At 40.4% G+C, this 17,128-nt stretch overlaps 1 protein-coding gene across 1 annotated transcript in view; it reads right to left on the bottom strand.

Moving 5' to 3' along the window:
- The window catches only part of CAMK4 (calcium/calmodulin dependent protein kinase IV), a 216,875-nt gene extending 204,062 nt beyond the window's left edge, over positions 1-12,813 (bottom strand). The window contains exon 1 of the mRNA XM_043974969.1: positions 11,801-12,813. Within this exon, the coding sequence (XP_043830904.1) occupies positions 11,801-11,973 (173 nt within the window). The 5' untranslated portion in view covers positions 11,974-12,813. The remainder of the gene's footprint in view (positions 1-11,800) is intronic.
- Positions 12,814-17,128: the final 4,315 nt, after the last annotated feature.

Here is a 17,128-nt window from a genome sequence, read left to right as displayed (position 1 = left end):
ATAAATGTGGTTTGGGCCTCACTTTTGTGAATAATTGACTAAATTCACCTTTGTCACTTTGCTTACATAAATCTAATATTGAAAGAAAATAAAATTCAATGTTATATTTTTAGTTAGATTTATCAGAATGGAATGAAAAAGAGTTCAAAAAATGAATTAATTCACCTGCTTTATCACCCACAACTTTACTCCTAATCTCGGTGCTGAAGATACATAGCCCACACATGTAGCTTTGTGGGTAGTTTTATGAGAATAAAGTGCTATGAAGCTACTTTGTGGTTAATGTGGAAGATGATGTTTTTTTCAAAGACAGTTCCTTAGAACAGTTTGTGTGGTAGCAGCAGGCAGCACCTGGGTCTGTTTTCACTTGAAGTTACCTTTAACTTAACAATACTTAAAACATGGGAAAAGAGTGTGTTTCAACAAAACACTGATGCTATAATAGACTTGAGGACTTTTAAAAACTCCTTTGCCAGAAGTGTTTCCAAATTACATTTATTTTGTAGTAAACATGGTGGTAGAGCCCCAGGGAGTTTCATACATTGAATTTTAACATGTATCTCACCCCTAATTCTGAATTGTTTCTGTCTCAAAGCCACAATATAATTGGCCAACATAAACATATTCATTCTTTTCAACACCTGCAAAGTAAAGAGATCGTAGTTATCACAGGTCCTAATGCAGAGATGGAAAAACAGAGTTAGTAAGTTTAAGTTTTATGGCCATATGTTTGTAAAGGATCTGGGAAGAGATTTCTACTTTTCTCATTCCCCTGCAGATACTGTAACTTTGTCATCTTAAGAAGGTATCTGCCCACCAGGACAAAAGAAAAGAATCTTTCTTCCCACATACTCCTAATCCCCTTTGGCTCCAATCCTAATTTTAATGGACAAATAAATTCTCCCTCCTAATTCTCCAAGTAACATTCCCTAACCTTCAATTCATCTTTGGTCAGCTTTCAACAAGGAAAGTATCAAGGTATATATAAAGCACAGAGCCGGGTGTGTGTTTTTAGTTCCAGGCTAGAGGCTCTCAGCAAAAGAAATGCCAAAGAGAAATTCACGCTTGCAGTATCAGGCAGAAGCAGAGCAAAAAAAAGTAGATGAGGCAAATACTTGAGTAGTTTTTATTTCAAGAAAAGCTCTGCAGATTGTTGGGGTGCAAGTGGGTATTCCTATTTAAATTACCTCCACAAAGCCCACCAAGTGAAAGGTTTTTGTTCCAAGACACTGACCAAAGTTTCCAGGGGAGGGAGTTTAGATCGAAAAAGCATAAAAATTCAATTAAGAACTGTGAATGACTTAACTATTCTCAGCAGTGCAAGGATCCAAGATAATCCCAAAGGACTAATGATGAAGTATACTATCCACCTCCAAAGAAAGAACTGATATTGATTGAACATGAACTGAAGTATGCTATTTTTCACTTTCTTTCATTTTTTTCTTGTGAGTTTTCTTATACACAATGACTACCATGGTAATGTTTTACATAATTACATCTGTATAACCTATATCTGATTGCTTACTGCCTCAGGAAAGGCAGAAGGGAGAGAGAGAGAAGGAGGGATAGAATTTGGAACTCAAAACTTTAAATAAAAATGTTTATTAAAAAAGAAAAGGGGCAGCTAGGTGGCGCAGTGAATAGAGCACCAGCCCTGGATTCAGGAGGACCTGAGTTCAAATCCGGCCTCAGACAATTGATACTTACTAGCTGTGTGACCCTGGACAAGTCACTTAACCCCAATTGCCTCACTTAATTAAAAAAATTAAATTAAAAAAAAAGAAAAAGCATAAAAATATATATGAAGAAACAGGTTACTGGAAAAATGACTATATTCTCTAGAGTAATATAAGTCTGAACAGAATCTAGGTAAAAAAATGTATATATATATATGTATATATACATATATATATTCTTAAACAGAATGGAATTATTAAAGCTAATGATTGTTGTAAAGTATTTACAAATCTGCATGGTCTATATCATATATTCAAATTATATTTTAATGAGATTCCTTCTACCTGTGTGATTGCTCCTTCTCAGTCTCCTCCATGGATTTTTATCCAGGTCAGGGCCATTAGCTATGGGTAGCCTCCAAAGCTCTGGATCAGTGCCCTCTCTTCTTCTATACTATCTATATTGATCTCATCAGCTCTCATGGGCTCAATTACCATCTCTATATAGATGAACCCCAGATCTGTAAACCCAGGTGTCTCCTGGGATCCAGCCTGCACCACCAACTGTCTTTTAGATATCTGACATTGGATTTCCTGTTGCTATATCAAACCCAACATGTCCAAAACATGTAATAGCCATAATTTATAGTGTTCAGGTTTGCAAAGAATTTTACAAATATCATTTCATTTTATCCTCACAATAACCCTAAGAGTTAGGAACTATTATTATCTCCATTTTATTGATGAGTCAACTGAGGCAGACAGAAGCTAAGTGACTTGCCTAGGGTCACTCTGCTAGTGTCTGAGACCAGATTTGAACTCTGGTTTTCTTAACTTCATGTCTAGTGTTCTTATCCATTATACCAACTAGAAGTTTCATATATCATTTTTTTCCCTGCCCCACCCCGTCTTCCCTTCTTTCCAACTTTCTTATGGTCTAGGCTTCCAACATCCTTAGTCACCCAGAATCACGACCTCAATGTTATCCTTAATTACTCACTCATACTCTCCCCATATATCCAATTTGTTGCCAATCTTGTCAATTCTACCTTCACAACATCTTTAGTATAGAGCCTCTTCACTCCACTCACAGCCACCACCCTAGTGAAGGTAGTCATCATCTCATGCCTACGTTACTGCAATGGCCTGCTGTTTGGTGTTCCTACCTCATCTCTCCTCACTCCAATCCATCCTCCACCCAGTTGTCACAGTGATTTCCATCAAGTGAAGAGCTGAATATATTACTCCTCCCCAACTCCAGTTGGTATCTATTATCTCCAAGATCAAGTAGATGTAATGCTGGCCTGGCCTATGTACAGGCCTCATCAACCTGCCTCAGATGGTATCTCCACATGAAGGAAGCTAGAGAGAACATGGCCTCTCTCTCCAGGTAGAGGATGTTAGGGAGCTGATTCTGGGAGAATCATGATATGTTAAGGGCCTTAGTGAGATAGACTGTGGGATAATATTCAGACCTTCCATAACTGGCAAGCTAACCACATAACCTTAGTTGGTTGCAGAGGCTTTGAAAATGGCCTGTCAGCTCCAATCACTGTCTATTTGGCTCATTCATTTCAGCAGGAATTTACTGACTTTTTCATTCATGGCATGTGGTGAAGGGAATGGCATCTCTCCAATATTGGGAACTTTAAAAGGTCATGATGTCAACCTGTAAGAATCCAGGAAGCAGACACCAAGTGGGATTTCTTAGCAAGCACAACATCAATGCCCAAGGGAGTAAAAAGAGAATTTGGGGAGGACATTTGGCTACCACATTAAGCAGAAGTGCCAACAGAGGGGCCAATGCTAGGTAGGACCTAAATTAAGTTGAGCCTATCCCACTACTCTCTCAATTCCTGTTAGATCTAGGTGGTATTACCTGGATGAATTGGGGGAAATGTGCATATGTTTGTTGTAGGTATATATCTTAGAAGTAACTATCCTTTTGTAAGAGACTAATCAGTGTTATATAATAAAACTGAGATGTTTGCCGCTCATCCCCCAGCAATGGAGTGACTTGACCTGTGGGAGCTTGAACTGATAGCAACAGAGAAAAAAGCCACCACAAACATCTCAAGGTTCCCCGGTACCTTGAGGAACATTTAACCCACCTGACTCTAGGAGAGAGGGCCAGAGAACACTGGCTTTTTGGCATTTAAAGCCCTTCACAGCCTTGCTCCTTCCTATCTTTCCAATCTTCTTACACTTTATTCCCCTCCATTTACTTTACAATGAAGCAATACCTGTTTTCTTGCTGTTCCTTAAATACAACACTCCCACGTCGGGCCTTTTCACTGGCTGGATGCCATTCCTGGAAAGCCCTCCCTCCTCACCTCTGCCTCCTGGATTGCCTTATGTCCTCTCCCCACCCTCTGCAGGAATGTTTCCTGATCCTTTTTTTTCTCCCCCTGTTCCCAGTGGTTTTCCTCTAAAAATACCTTCAGTGTATATATCTTGTGCATACATAGTTACTGGCACATTGTCTCCCCCATTCAAATGTGAGCTCCTCAATGGCAGGGACTGGTTTTTGTCTTTTCTTGTATTCCCAGTACATGGTTCCTGGCACATACTAAGTCGTTGTTTTTAATATTCCCTTCATCTTTTTCTTTGCTAGTCCTGAGCTCTGAGCTGCTTCCCTCCCTCCCAACCCTACACCAGAGAAGGCCAACACATGACAGAGACATACATGTGAAACCACACAACACATAGCTCCATACATCATTTCCCCCTCTGGAGGAGTATTGCATTCTCTTTCACAGGTCCCTTGAAGTCAATTTAAACATTCATATAATTCAAATTCACCTAGTCATTCAATCCATTCCTCAAACAATACTGCTGCCACTGCACACAACATTCTCTTGGTTCTACCCATTTAACTCCTCACCACTTATTTGAGTCCTTCCTTACTTTCCCAAAATCAACCTGTTCGTCATTCCCCATAGCACAGCAACACTCCATCAAATTATACACCACAACCTAGTTAGCCATTCCCCAATTGATGAGCATTTCCTAAACCTCCAATTGTCCACCACCTCAAAGAAAGCTGCTACAAATATTTAAGAACATTATAGCCTCCTCTCCTCCCTCCCTGATCACCCTGGGTAAGCAATCCATGGCACTGCTTGATCAAAGGGCACACTCAGCTCTATAACTCCATGGATCCAACTCCAGATTGCTCTCCAAAATGGCTGTATCAGTTCACAGCTCCACCAACAGTGTATCAGTGTCCCAATCTTTCCCAATCCTCTGCAATATCCATCATCCTCCCCTTTCATCATTTCAGCCAATCTGATAGGCATGACATGGCATCTCAAAGATGTTTCAATTTGTACCTCTCCAATAGATAATGAGAGTACTTCCCCAAATAACCACATGTAGCCCTGATTTCATCCTCCATCTGTCCCCATCTGTCAATTGGGGAGTGACTCCCAGTCTCATAATTTCAACAAAGTTCTCCATATACCTGAGACACGAAGCCTTCATCCAAGAAACTATCCACAATTTTTTTTCTCAATTTTCTGCCCTCCCTCTAATCCTTTTATTGGTTTTATTTGTACAAAAACTTTTCAATTCAATGTAATCAAAACCATCTATTCCACATCCCACAATTTGATTCATCTCTTGCCCACTCACAAATTCCTCTCCCATCCATAAATCCAATAGGCAACATGTTCCATACTACTCCAACTCATCCATGACATTCCCCTCCATGTCTAGGTCATGTATCCAATCTGCCCCTATCTTGGCTAATGGTACAAGACACTGGTCTACATCCAGTTTCTGCCAGATTGCTCCCCTTCACCAAATAGTGGATTTCTATCCCAAAAGTCCAAATCTATACATTCATCAAACATAATGCTACTATAATACTTTACCACTGTGCACTGTATAGCCACTCTACTCCACTGATCCACCATTCTACCTCCTAGCCAGCACCAGATAGCCTTGAAAATCAATATCCCAAAATATGGTTCAAGATCTAGCATTGTCCATTGGCATCACACTTGCCTCACACACAAACAAACAAAAAAAAGTTTGGTAGGACTCCCTCTCCACTACCATTCCAAATAATTATTTAATATTATAATTAGCTGATCCTCAAATGTTTGGTAGAACTCACCTGCAAATCCATCTGGTCCTGACGCTTCCTTCCTAGGAAGCCATCTATGGCCTGTCCACTTTTCTTCTCCAAAATAGATTTAGATATTCTACCTCTTCTTCTCTTAATCTGGGCAGTTTATGTTTCTGTAAGCATTCTTCCATATGCAAATTGTCAAATTTATTGATATACAAATGGGCAAAATAACTCTCACTAATTGCTCTAATTTCATCTTTATCAGTGGTACATTCACCCCGCTCATCTCCAACACCAGTGATTTGGTTCTTCTCTCTCCCCGCTCCACTCATATTAATCAATGATTTATCCGGTCCACTAGTTATTTCACAAAACCAACCCCTAGTTTCAGTCACCAACTCAAAGATTTCTGGATATTCAATTTCATGAATTCCCACCTTTATCTTTCAGGACCTGCAACCTGTTTTTTTTTAATTGGGGACTCCTAATCAGTTTCCCTCCCAGTCCTTCCAACTGCACATTGATCTGCTCCTTCTCCACCTCACTGATGCAAACATTTATACATAAATTTGCCCCCAATCACTGTCGACCACTGAGTCATGACATGCTGTCACATCAACATCCTTCTATTCGATAAAATAATTCATTTGTTTCCATGACTTGTTCTTTAACCCACTCATTCTTTAAGTTAAGTTATTTAGTCTCCAATTAGTTTTTAATCTGTGTTTCCATGGTCCTTTACTGAATGTAATTTTTATTGCATTATGATCTGGAAAAGGATACATTTAATATTTCTGCTTTTCTGCATTTAACTATAAAGTTTTTAGGGTCTACTATATAGTCAATTTTTGTAAAGGTGCCATATACCACTGAGAAAAAGGTATATTCCTTCCTATTTCCATTCAATTCTCTCCAAATGTCCATCATATTTAGCTTATCTAAGATTCTATTAATCTCTTTGATGCCTTCCTTATTTATTCTTTGGTTAGATTTATCTAGTTCTGATAAGGAAAGGTTGAAATTCCCCCCTACTATAGTTTTGCAACCTATTTCTACCTGTACTCCATTTACCTTTTCATTTAAATATTTGAATGTTATAGCATTTGGTATATATCTGTTTAGTATTTACATCATCATCTATACCTTTTAACATAATGTAGTTCCCCTGCTTATCTCTTTTAATTAAATCTACTTTAGCTTTAGCTTTGTCTGAGATCTTGATCACTACCCCTGATTTTTTTACATTAGCTTTAGCACAAATTCTATTCCAGCCCTTGATATTTACTCTATGTGTGCCTCTTATTTTATTTTATTTTATTTTATTTACGGGGCAATGGGGGTTAAGAGACTTACCCAGGGTCACACAGCTAGTAAGTGTCAAGTGTCTGAGGCCAGATTTGAACTTAGGTACTCTGAATCTAGGGCCGGTGCTTTATCTGCTGTGCCAACCAGCTGCCCCTGTGCCTCTTATTTTTAAATGTGGTTCTTGTAAACAATACATTGTCAGATTCTAGGGTTGTTTTTTAATGAATTCTGCTGCTTCCATTTTATGGATGGCTTCATTATATTCAAAGTTGTAATTACTAGTTGTGTACTTCCTTCCATCCTATTTTTCCTCATTGTTTATCCTCTCTCTCTTTATACCCTACCCTTCCTCAGAATTCTATTTTACTTCTGACTACTGCCTCCCTAATTCACATACTCTTCTAAAAGTCCCCCACTTTATCCTATCCCTTTGTCCTCCTCTTTCTTAATCCACACACCCTTTTGAGTCCCTCCTTCATCCTATCCTCTTCTCCTCCTATTTCTCTATAAGCTAAGAAGATTTTTATGCCCTACTAAATATATGTTATTCCCTCTATAACCCAGTTCTGATGAGAAAAAAGCTCCAGCATTAGTCACCTTGTATCTTATCCTCACTTCTGCTGCAATAGTTCTTTCATTCATGTCTCTTTTGCGTGAGATAATTTGTTCCATTTTATCTCTCCCTGCCCAATTTTATTTTTTAGGATCATTCCATCATAATCAATTCAACCCTGAGTCTTCTATCTATCTATTCTGTTTTGAATTAACCTAGTAATGATAACATTAAGAGTTATAAATATAATTTTCTCAGAGAAGTAAACAATTTAATTTTATTAAATCCCTTATAATTAGTCTTTCATGTTTACCTTCTTATGTTTCTCCTAATTCTAGTAAGTCAAGTTTTCTGTTCAATTCTAGTCTTTTCCTCAAGAATACTTAAAAGTACTTTAGTTCACTAAATATCAACTTGTTTCCTTTGTAGGATTACACTCAACTTTGCTGGGTAGGTTATTCTGGGTTGCAAACAAAGTTCCTTTGCCCTTCAGAATATTATATTCCACATCCTTCAGTATTTTAACATAGAAGCTACTAAATCTTATGTTATTCTGGCTATAGATCCACGATATTTAAATTGTTTCTTTCTAGTTGCTTGTAATATTTTCACCTGGGAGCTTTTAAACCTAGCTATAATGTTCTCATGAGTTTTCATTTTGGGATCTCTTTCAGGTAGAGCATTTGCTCACTTCTTGTTGCAGTCATAGCTTGGGACCCCATCTAGTCAGAGTCTGGGCCCCCATCCAGCACCAATGGAGGACCTCACAATCTTCCCCTGATCAGTTACCCAACACCAACACCGTCTGTAGTAGAAAAGCACCCCAGACACAGCTGCCCCCAGGATTTGCTGTTTGTTGGCTCCTAGTATATGCCTGGTATCTGCACTTCAAATCAGGCCCACAACCACCTCTGGAGATCAGGTCTTTCCTAACATCCTACCACATTATCTTAGGCTAGACAACTGCTTTGCCCTTACTTTTAATTATTTTTGCAGGTCTAAAATTTACTTTGTAGAATTATTTTAGGTTATTTGTGGGAGAATTTATAAGACTTCAGGCAAATTACAGAACTACTAGGTCACACCCTAGGTCACAGAGTATATAGCAAGGAAGTGGAAAGTCCTAGATTGATGTTGTAAATGCAACCTCCAAAAATCAGGTTCCCCTAATTTCCTATATCTATCCTCTTATCAAGAATATATATCCAAAACAATTTGTAGGGTTTGGGGGGGCATTCAATAAAAACAACTTTACAATAAATATTATAAGTTTTTAAATAAGTTATTTCTAGTTAACTCTAAGTTAGCTTCTTTCTCATTGTCATCCAAAAGGTGGACTCATACTTTGGTACTCAGACAGTGTATATTAAGGTAGTATCATAGTGGCCCATGGGCAATCAGTTGGTTCAGTTTTGTGTTATTAATTTTATAGTTATGACCAAAAAGTTAGAGCAAGGGCTTGAAACTGGTTGATTCAGCCTCAATTTTCTAAATTTTCAAATCACTGTATAATTAAAAGGAAATTTCTCACATGAACAATTTTAGCATTATTATAATCTTTTGCTAGTAAAAATTATATTAATTGCTTTAAAGACATATGTAGACAGAAGGCATTTTGAAATGCAACAAAATTAAAGTTTCCCATTTATTAGAAAAAACTTTGATCAGGAAATTAGTTTTTAAATTATAAGGAGACATAAAATATATAACTTACCAATGCTGTAATCTACAGAAAATTAATAGTTTAGGTTTTTACTTATGGGCACTGCCAAAGAGCAATCCTGGGTGAAGTATCTATGGTATTATTAACATATATTTAAGATAACTAAGTATAGTCAGAACAGTACACTTAATAAGAAAGAATGGGATAGGGACTGGACTTGTGATTGGACTATTACAGGAACTCTACCTGGGCAGTTTGGCATTTTCTCTGCAACTTATAGTCTTAAGGGGTTTCCTAGGCCACAGAAAGGTTAAATGAATTGAACAAGTTGAAAGAGTCAAGAAACCAAACTTGAATCCAGGTATTTCTGGCTCTGAGGCCAGCTCTCTTAGCCACCACTCCATGCTCTCTCAAGCTACAATTAAATTAATGTACCAGAAAATTATTCTATAAATATTCAATCAACACAGTATTTTTTTACTTAAAAATTTCAGTACAACCTTCAAAATTCTATTTTTTTCCCCATTAGACTTAGATGTCCTTCCATATGCTCACACATGGCAATTTGAAGTAGATTAATGACAGATTTAAGATGAACAATATCTAGAAAGGCAGGTGAGTTTACTGGCAGGAATTGCCTGTCCCAGACCTGATTACAGGAATTTCCTTAATGATCTAACAATTTCTAATATGCCAAACCAAAAAAAAAAAAAAAAAGTAGACTGTTTGGTTAAAAGCTTAATCCTCTGCACAGCCTATTATTCTGTTTACAAAATTATGTTTTTCTATTTACCATTACAGGAATATACACTTTTCAACTTTTTGGGGGGAATGAAGAGTCCTCAGATTTCATTAGTAGAGAAAGAGTCCCTACCTCTAATTTCTTCAGAGGAGAAACTTCCAGTATGAAAACTTCCTCATCTCTAACAGTCTTAGAGAACTGCCAAGAGCACAAAGAAGTTGTGACTTGCCCGTGGTTACACAAAGATTATGTGTTATTGTTATTATGTGTTATTATTGGAACCCTACACTACCCCAATAAAAATCCTCTCTTTTTCACCTTTCTACCTTTAATATTAGTGATAAAAAATTAATTTAATGACCTGGATGTTTCGTTTGTATAATATTCAACATTTGGAAACATCTGTTAACTGACAATTATTCCTTTGAATTCAAATGTTATGTATCTTATAGTCATTTGATACAGTTCCTCAACCCAATTAGGCTTGAGTGAAAAGAGGAGGATGAAAGAGAAGCAATGAGAGGAAAGGTCCTCCGAATCCTTCCACACACTGTTCAAATTACAAAATCTAGTTTAGAACTTTTACCAACAGAAAAAAAAAATGTTCTATTAGCTAAACTCCTTGCCCTCCCCCACCCCCATCCTCAGTGGAATTTCCTGGCATCATTGAGCATGAAAACCGAAAGGAACCAACTTTTTTTTTTTATCTTTAGGTTCTCCCACAATAAAGGATCTTAATCTTAAATGAGTAATTAGAATTTCCCCCCAAGTCTGAATAGAAAAACAAAAAGAGAATTCAGAATGTAAAAACTACAATAGTATATGGCACCAGTCCCATAGCAAAAGTCTCAGGCCACTGCAAACATCAGATCAGAAGAGATAATTCTGCAGCCCAGGGGAGATTTCGTAGTCCATAACTCAAACAAGTCACTACAATGCTTGAAAGAATAGCTAGGGCCCTTCTCACTAATGATCACTCACCTGGACCCTTTGAGCTGATTTTTTTTTCCTTTAAAGAATCACTCGCTTATTATTCTGCCACAAACTCTTTTAAGTGATTCATTCTCCTATCTACTCCTAAACAACCACTGCAAGGAAGCTGGTATTTAAGTTTAATTTCCAATGTCACTTAATTTAGAGAGCAAGATAGGGCAGGGGGAAGGGAATCAAGTTTTAACATTTTTGTCATATTTCCGCTCCTCCCATTCCCAAGACAAAAGGACGCTCAAATAGGTTGTACGCCTGGATTACTTTAAGTAGGATGGATGGCAGAACCGAGTTCAAAAGTGGAGGAGAAAGCTACCTGAAAAGAGGCTGGGGCTGGAGGTTGCTGGGGAAGAACAGGGATGGCGTAGAGATCGAATACTGTTCCAGCAACCCTAAATTTCCTCTGCAGGGAGAAAACCTCGACCAAGAAGTGACCATTCAAAATTTAGTTAATTCTATTACGGGAGCAAATTGAAATGATGACGACGACAACGACGATGATGATGATGGAGGAAGGAAAGGGAAAGTCTGTGTCCCTGAAAACCAGAGGATGGGGAGGCTCCCTTTAGCTTGTGACACCTTTATTTATCACACATGCACACTCCCTCCTTTCCATTTGTTTACCTGCACACAGCCGGGAGCGGCTTGTCTGGTTTTGCTAAGCTACGGCAGCCAGAAAAGCCAACAGAGACTGAGGGACAGAACACCCGATTTTCTGCAGCCGGCCCTCTCTCCCGCCTCTGCACCGCCCTCCCACCTCCCCACACACACACCATCTCCTTCTCTTCCTCTTTCTTACCGTCCCAGCTCCGTCTCCACCTCGAAGAAATCATCCAAAGAGTCTTTATTGGAGCCGTCGATCCAATAATCGGGAGTGGCCGAGGCGCTCCCAGACAAGGTAATCCCGACCCCTGTGGTGGTCGAAGAAGAACTGGAGGAGGAGGAAGAGGTGGGCACGGTGACTTTCAGCATCTTCCTAGCAGAACTCCGCTTACTGCTGCTCACCGGGTCTTCTTGTGCTCCCTCGCCGACTGCAAGAGCAAGAACGAGAAGCGAGTCCGTGTCCTTCCACACACCCACACCCACCACCGCCACCTCTTCCTTCTCCTGTTCTCCCACACACTCTTCTCTTACAGCAGCTCCTCTCTGGTGTGCAAGGGTGCAGAGGGAGCGAGGGGAGGAGAAAAGGGGAGAGAAGGGGGGAGGGGGAAGAGGAGGGAGAAAACGAGGAAGGGGTGGAGGAGGAAGAAAAATTCAGTTACCGAGACTGAAGTGGTTGCAGTAGTGCAGGAGGTGGAGGAAGAGGAGGGAGTGAAACAAAAAGCGCAGAGAGATGGAAGAGTGCAAAGAGACTAGGGAGAGGGAAAAAAAGGAGGGGAAGGGTTATCTCCTCTCTCTCCCCTATTCCTTCCTTCTTTCCTTCCTCCCTCCCTTCTTTCCTTCCTTTCTTCCTTCCTTCCTTCCTTCCTTCCTTCCTTCCTTCCTTCCTTCCTTCCTTCCTTCCTTCCTTCCTTCCTTTTTTTTTTTTCCCCTCTCCCCTCCTCTTCCCTCTGTTCCTCCACAGAAGGCAGTGGTGGCAGTGACTTGCATGAACCCCAGGTCCAGACACTTGGAAAGGGGAGCTGCCACTCTTCTGCAGTAACTGAAAAGAAATAAGGCACTGAAGGGGTGGCACCGTAGTTGCTGAGGAAGCCAGAATGGCTTTCGAGACCCAGTGAGGGAGAGTGGAACCCTTTGGTGTTAATGCTGGAGCCCAGGGGCTTGCTCCTCTCTTCCCCAGCCCTTTCTCCCAGCGTTCCTGCAGTGGGTCCCTCCCACTAGTCGCCCGCCAAACATCTTTCTGTTTCTCCTGTTTCAGCTGACTAAGCATTTGCCTGGCAGGTTCAGAAGGGATGCTCCTCTTCCCAAGTCGGAGGAAGTACCTTAGACCAAGGTGACCTGACTCACCTGTAGTTAGGTACTCTAATAGGAACTGTTGATGCAGCTGCTGTTACTTTCTTCTCTGGATTCTTCTAGGGCCTCTCCTTAAGCTGTATGTTTCCCATCACCAGAAGGCCTGCAGAAGTAGCTAAGAATCACAGAGCTAGCTGGAACCTTGAGAAGTCATCTCCTCAACCCCCAGGCTTCAAACAGATCTATTCATAACCTGCCACAGATAAAGAAGAATCCAATATTTAAAGTCGTTCAGAGAAAATATTCCACTGCGACCTATTCCAAAGCCTGTTCCAAAGGTTACTTCACAATCAGGAAATTCCTCTATGTATTTGTTGAACTTAAATCTCTCCTACTTCAGCTTAATACCATTTCTTCTTTTGGATGTACTGAGAATAGCTAGTTAATACACAATTATTAAATGACTCCCTGCCCAGACTTCTCTTCTCCTGTATAAATATTCCCAATGCTTCCCCCCCCCCACCACCACCCCAGGTTTTATTCTCTTTTGGTGACTTTTCTTTGAACCCTCTCCAACCTTCATATTGTCAAATTCTCTACTCCTCTCTGAAAATATCAGTGGCACAAACCTAGTTTGTTCTCCTGACCTTTGGCTTATGCTTTGAGAGATTTCCTGCTCCATTGGTAAGAATGATGCAATGGAGAGTGGATTCACAAATTCAGAAATACCATGTTTTGCATCCATTTGTATTTTGGATAATTTCCTAAGGATAGAATCTAGAGATTATGAAATGCCGTGCTATTTAACCAAAGTCTGATTCCCTGACCTACGAATTAAGGATTGAAGATCACATTAATTTGTGGAGAGAAATGATCTTTGAATACAGTCAAATCAACTTCTTGGGGGCAGCTAGGTATCACAGTGGATAAAGCACTGGCTCTGGATTCAGGAGGACCTGAGTTCAAATCAGCCCTCAGATACTTGACACTAGCTGTGTGACCCTGGGCAAGTCACTTAACCCTCATTGCCCCACAAAAACAAACAAATCAAATTCTTGCCTTTATTGAAGGCAATCAATCGATATTTATTAAGCACCTTCTATATACCAGGCACTGTGCCAAACACTAGCAATACAAAAAGATGGTCAAGACAGTCCCTGCCTTCAGGGAGCTTAATCTAATGGGGGAAGCAACATGCAAACAAATACACACACACACACATACACACACACACTCACATACACACATAGCTATATACAGGATAAATGGGAAATAATTGACAAAGGAAAGTCTCTAGAAATAAAAGGGTTTGAGGAAGGTTTCCAGTAAAATGTGGGATTTTAGTTGGGACTGAAATGAAGCCAGAGAAGTCAATAGGTATAGATGAGGAGGAGAGGATTCCAGGCATGAAGGACAGCAGAGAAAATGTCCAGAGCTGAAAGAGCAAGTGTCTTGTTTGTGAAATAGCCAGGTCATTGTCACTGGATTGAAGAGTGTGTGGTGGGGAGTAAAGTATTAAGAAGACTGGAAAGGTAGAAAAGGCTGGGTTGTGAAGGGCTTTGAAGCCAGACCAGATTTTGTATCTGATCCTGGAGGCAATAGGGAGCCATTGAAGTTTATTGAGTAGAAGAAGGGGGGCAGAGCCAGGATAATGGGACCTGTGCTTTAGGAAAATCACTTTAGTAACTATAAGGAGGATGGATTGGAGTCAGGAGAGACTTGAAGCAACCAGACCCATTAGCAGTCTCTTACAATCATCCAGATATGAAGTGACCAGGACCTGAAATGGAGTGGTGGTAGTGTTCAGGGAAGAGAAGACATGTTTCAAGAGAGGTTGCAAAGGTGAAACTAATCGGACGTAGCAATAGATTGGATGGGGAGTGGGGTGCTGAAAGATAGTAAAGAGCCAAGATGATTCCCAGATTCCAAGGGACTGGGAGGGTGGTATTGGCCTTTACAGTAATAGAGAGACTGAAGGGGGAAGAGAGGGGATGGTTTTGGACATGTTGAGTTTAAGATATAAGTAGACCATTCAGTTTAAGATATTTGAAAGGCAGTTGGAAATGAGAGATTGAAGGTCAGAAGAGAGATAGGATAGGTAGATTTGAGAATCATCAGCCTAGAGATGGTATGGGAGCTGATGAGATCACCCAGTGAAGGGAGAAGATAAGAAAGAAGGCCCAGAACAGAATCAATCTGGAAGAGGATCCAGCAAAGGAGGCAGAAAAATAGTGGTTAGATAGATAGGAGGAAAACCAGGAGAGAGGTGTCCTAAAAACCTAGAAAGAAGAGAGTATCAAGGAGGAGTGATCAACAGTGTCAAAGGCTCCAGAAAGGTCAAGGAGACTGAGGATTGAGAAAAGGGCATGGTATTTGGCAACTAAGAGATCATTAGTAACTTTGAAAAAAGACATTTCAGGGGGCAGCTCCGTGGCACAGTAGATAAAGCACCTGCCCTGGATTCAGGAGGACCTGAGTTCAAATGTGGCCTCAGACACATGACACTAGCTGTGTGACCCTGGGCAAGTCACTTAACCCCAATAGCTTCACCCCCCAAAAAAAATTATTTAAAATAAAGTAAGGATTACAGAGGGGCTAATCTGTAGCAAGAGATAGAAGTGGATCCCTTCAGCAGTTAGAGGGGTTAGTCTTGATAAGGAGTAAGGTCATTTCATTATGTGAGACAGGGGAGAAGGAGAAGAAAGTGGCAGAAGGCATCTGAGTGATAGGAACTGAGGAAGAATGGAGAAGGAATTGTTTATGCCTAATGACCTCATTTTTTTCTGTAAAATATGAGGCAACTTTCCAGCTGAGAGAGTGAAGAGAGAAGTCATGGAGTGTTTGAGGAAGAATGAAAATATGTGGAAAAATTCCGGTGGAAGGTGGGTTTATGAGGGAAGTATGAGTAAAATTGAGGGCCCAGTTGAGATTGTGTAACATAAATCTGTAGTGGACCCAATCAGAATGATTAAGTGATTTTCTCCACTTTTCATTTAACATCTTATGTGTAGCAACAAAGGTGATAAATGGTGGGAGTGATCCAAGACTGGGGTTTGACTGGGCCTAATCAGTGATATGATAATGAAACTAGGTATTCAAGAAAGGAGGACAGTGTAAGGTCGAATTGATTCACCAAGGGAAGAAGATGGGAAGGAGAGAGTGACTAGTTCAGGAGAGACAGCCTTGGAGATAATTGAGGGGTCAAGGGCCTGGAGGTCACATTGCAGATGAAGAGTAGAGTTTTGTAAGGGAAGGGAGAGAGAGAGGAGAAAAGAATAGATTAGGGCCAATTAGGGGATTTCAGAATTCTTGAACATATAGGTAGCAACTTTGAATAATAGCAAGATTAAGGGTATGACCATCTTTGTGTTTGGCTAATGTGGGGTGAAGCTCTTGGAAGTTGAGTAAGTTCAGGAACTGAGCAGTTAGGGAATTTGAGGGGGAAGGAATGTGTATGGTGAAGTTCTCTGATATGAAGGCAGGAATTAAGAAAAGAAAAATTGTGAACCAGGTACCAAACTCATTGAGGAAGGAAGGGGAGTGACCTGGGGGGTCTGTAGACAACCACCAGCATTTTGATTGGGTGGTAATATATGACTAGCAAGAACCTCAAAGTAGGAGAGGTTACTGAATGATGGAGGTAGGAGGGGAACCTGGAAGTGGCAATGGGGAACAATGGCCAGTGAACCAAGGAAAACGAGGAAAGGTGCAGCTAGTACTGGAAAGAGTGGCCAGAAAGGCTGTGCCATCAGAGGGAAGCTAAGTTTCAGTAATAGCGACTAGATGGAAAGAGTAGGATAGGAAAAGATTTAAAATGAAGTTTGTTTCCCATGGACCAGACATTCCACAGGTGTTTAATAGGAACTTTTGGATGGGAGGGTTGAGAGGGATAGGAAGAAAGAATTGAGTTGTGGGGAATAGGAAATGGAGCTTGGATGATGATTGACAGGATCACTGGCATGTGACATATGTGACCATATGTGAGAATGTTCATAATTGAGTGAAAGGTCCCATTCTTCTTCCCAACAGAGGTTGGAGATCAAGCTGAAGGCTAGCGCAATATGAGACGGAAGGCACACAGTCAGATGGTCAGATGGGAGGCCCTGCTTCACAACTTCTCTTCCCTCCAAAGGCTGAAGATTAGGCAGGAAAACTGAAGCAGGAGGTAGAAGGCCTGATGTCAAAGGGTACATTGCTCTTCTTTGCACCAGAGGTTCTACATGTCCCCACTGGG

This window comes from Dromiciops gliroides, chromosome 1, assembly GCF_019393635.1.
Source record: "Dromiciops gliroides isolate mDroGli1 chromosome 1, mDroGli1.pri, whole genome shotgun sequence".
Lineage (NCBI taxonomy): Eukaryota > Metazoa > Chordata > Mammalia > Microbiotheria > Microbiotheriidae > Dromiciops > Dromiciops gliroides.
The sequence above is the reverse complement of the archived record's forward strand: the minus strand, read 5'-3'. Positions and strand labels throughout refer to the sequence as shown.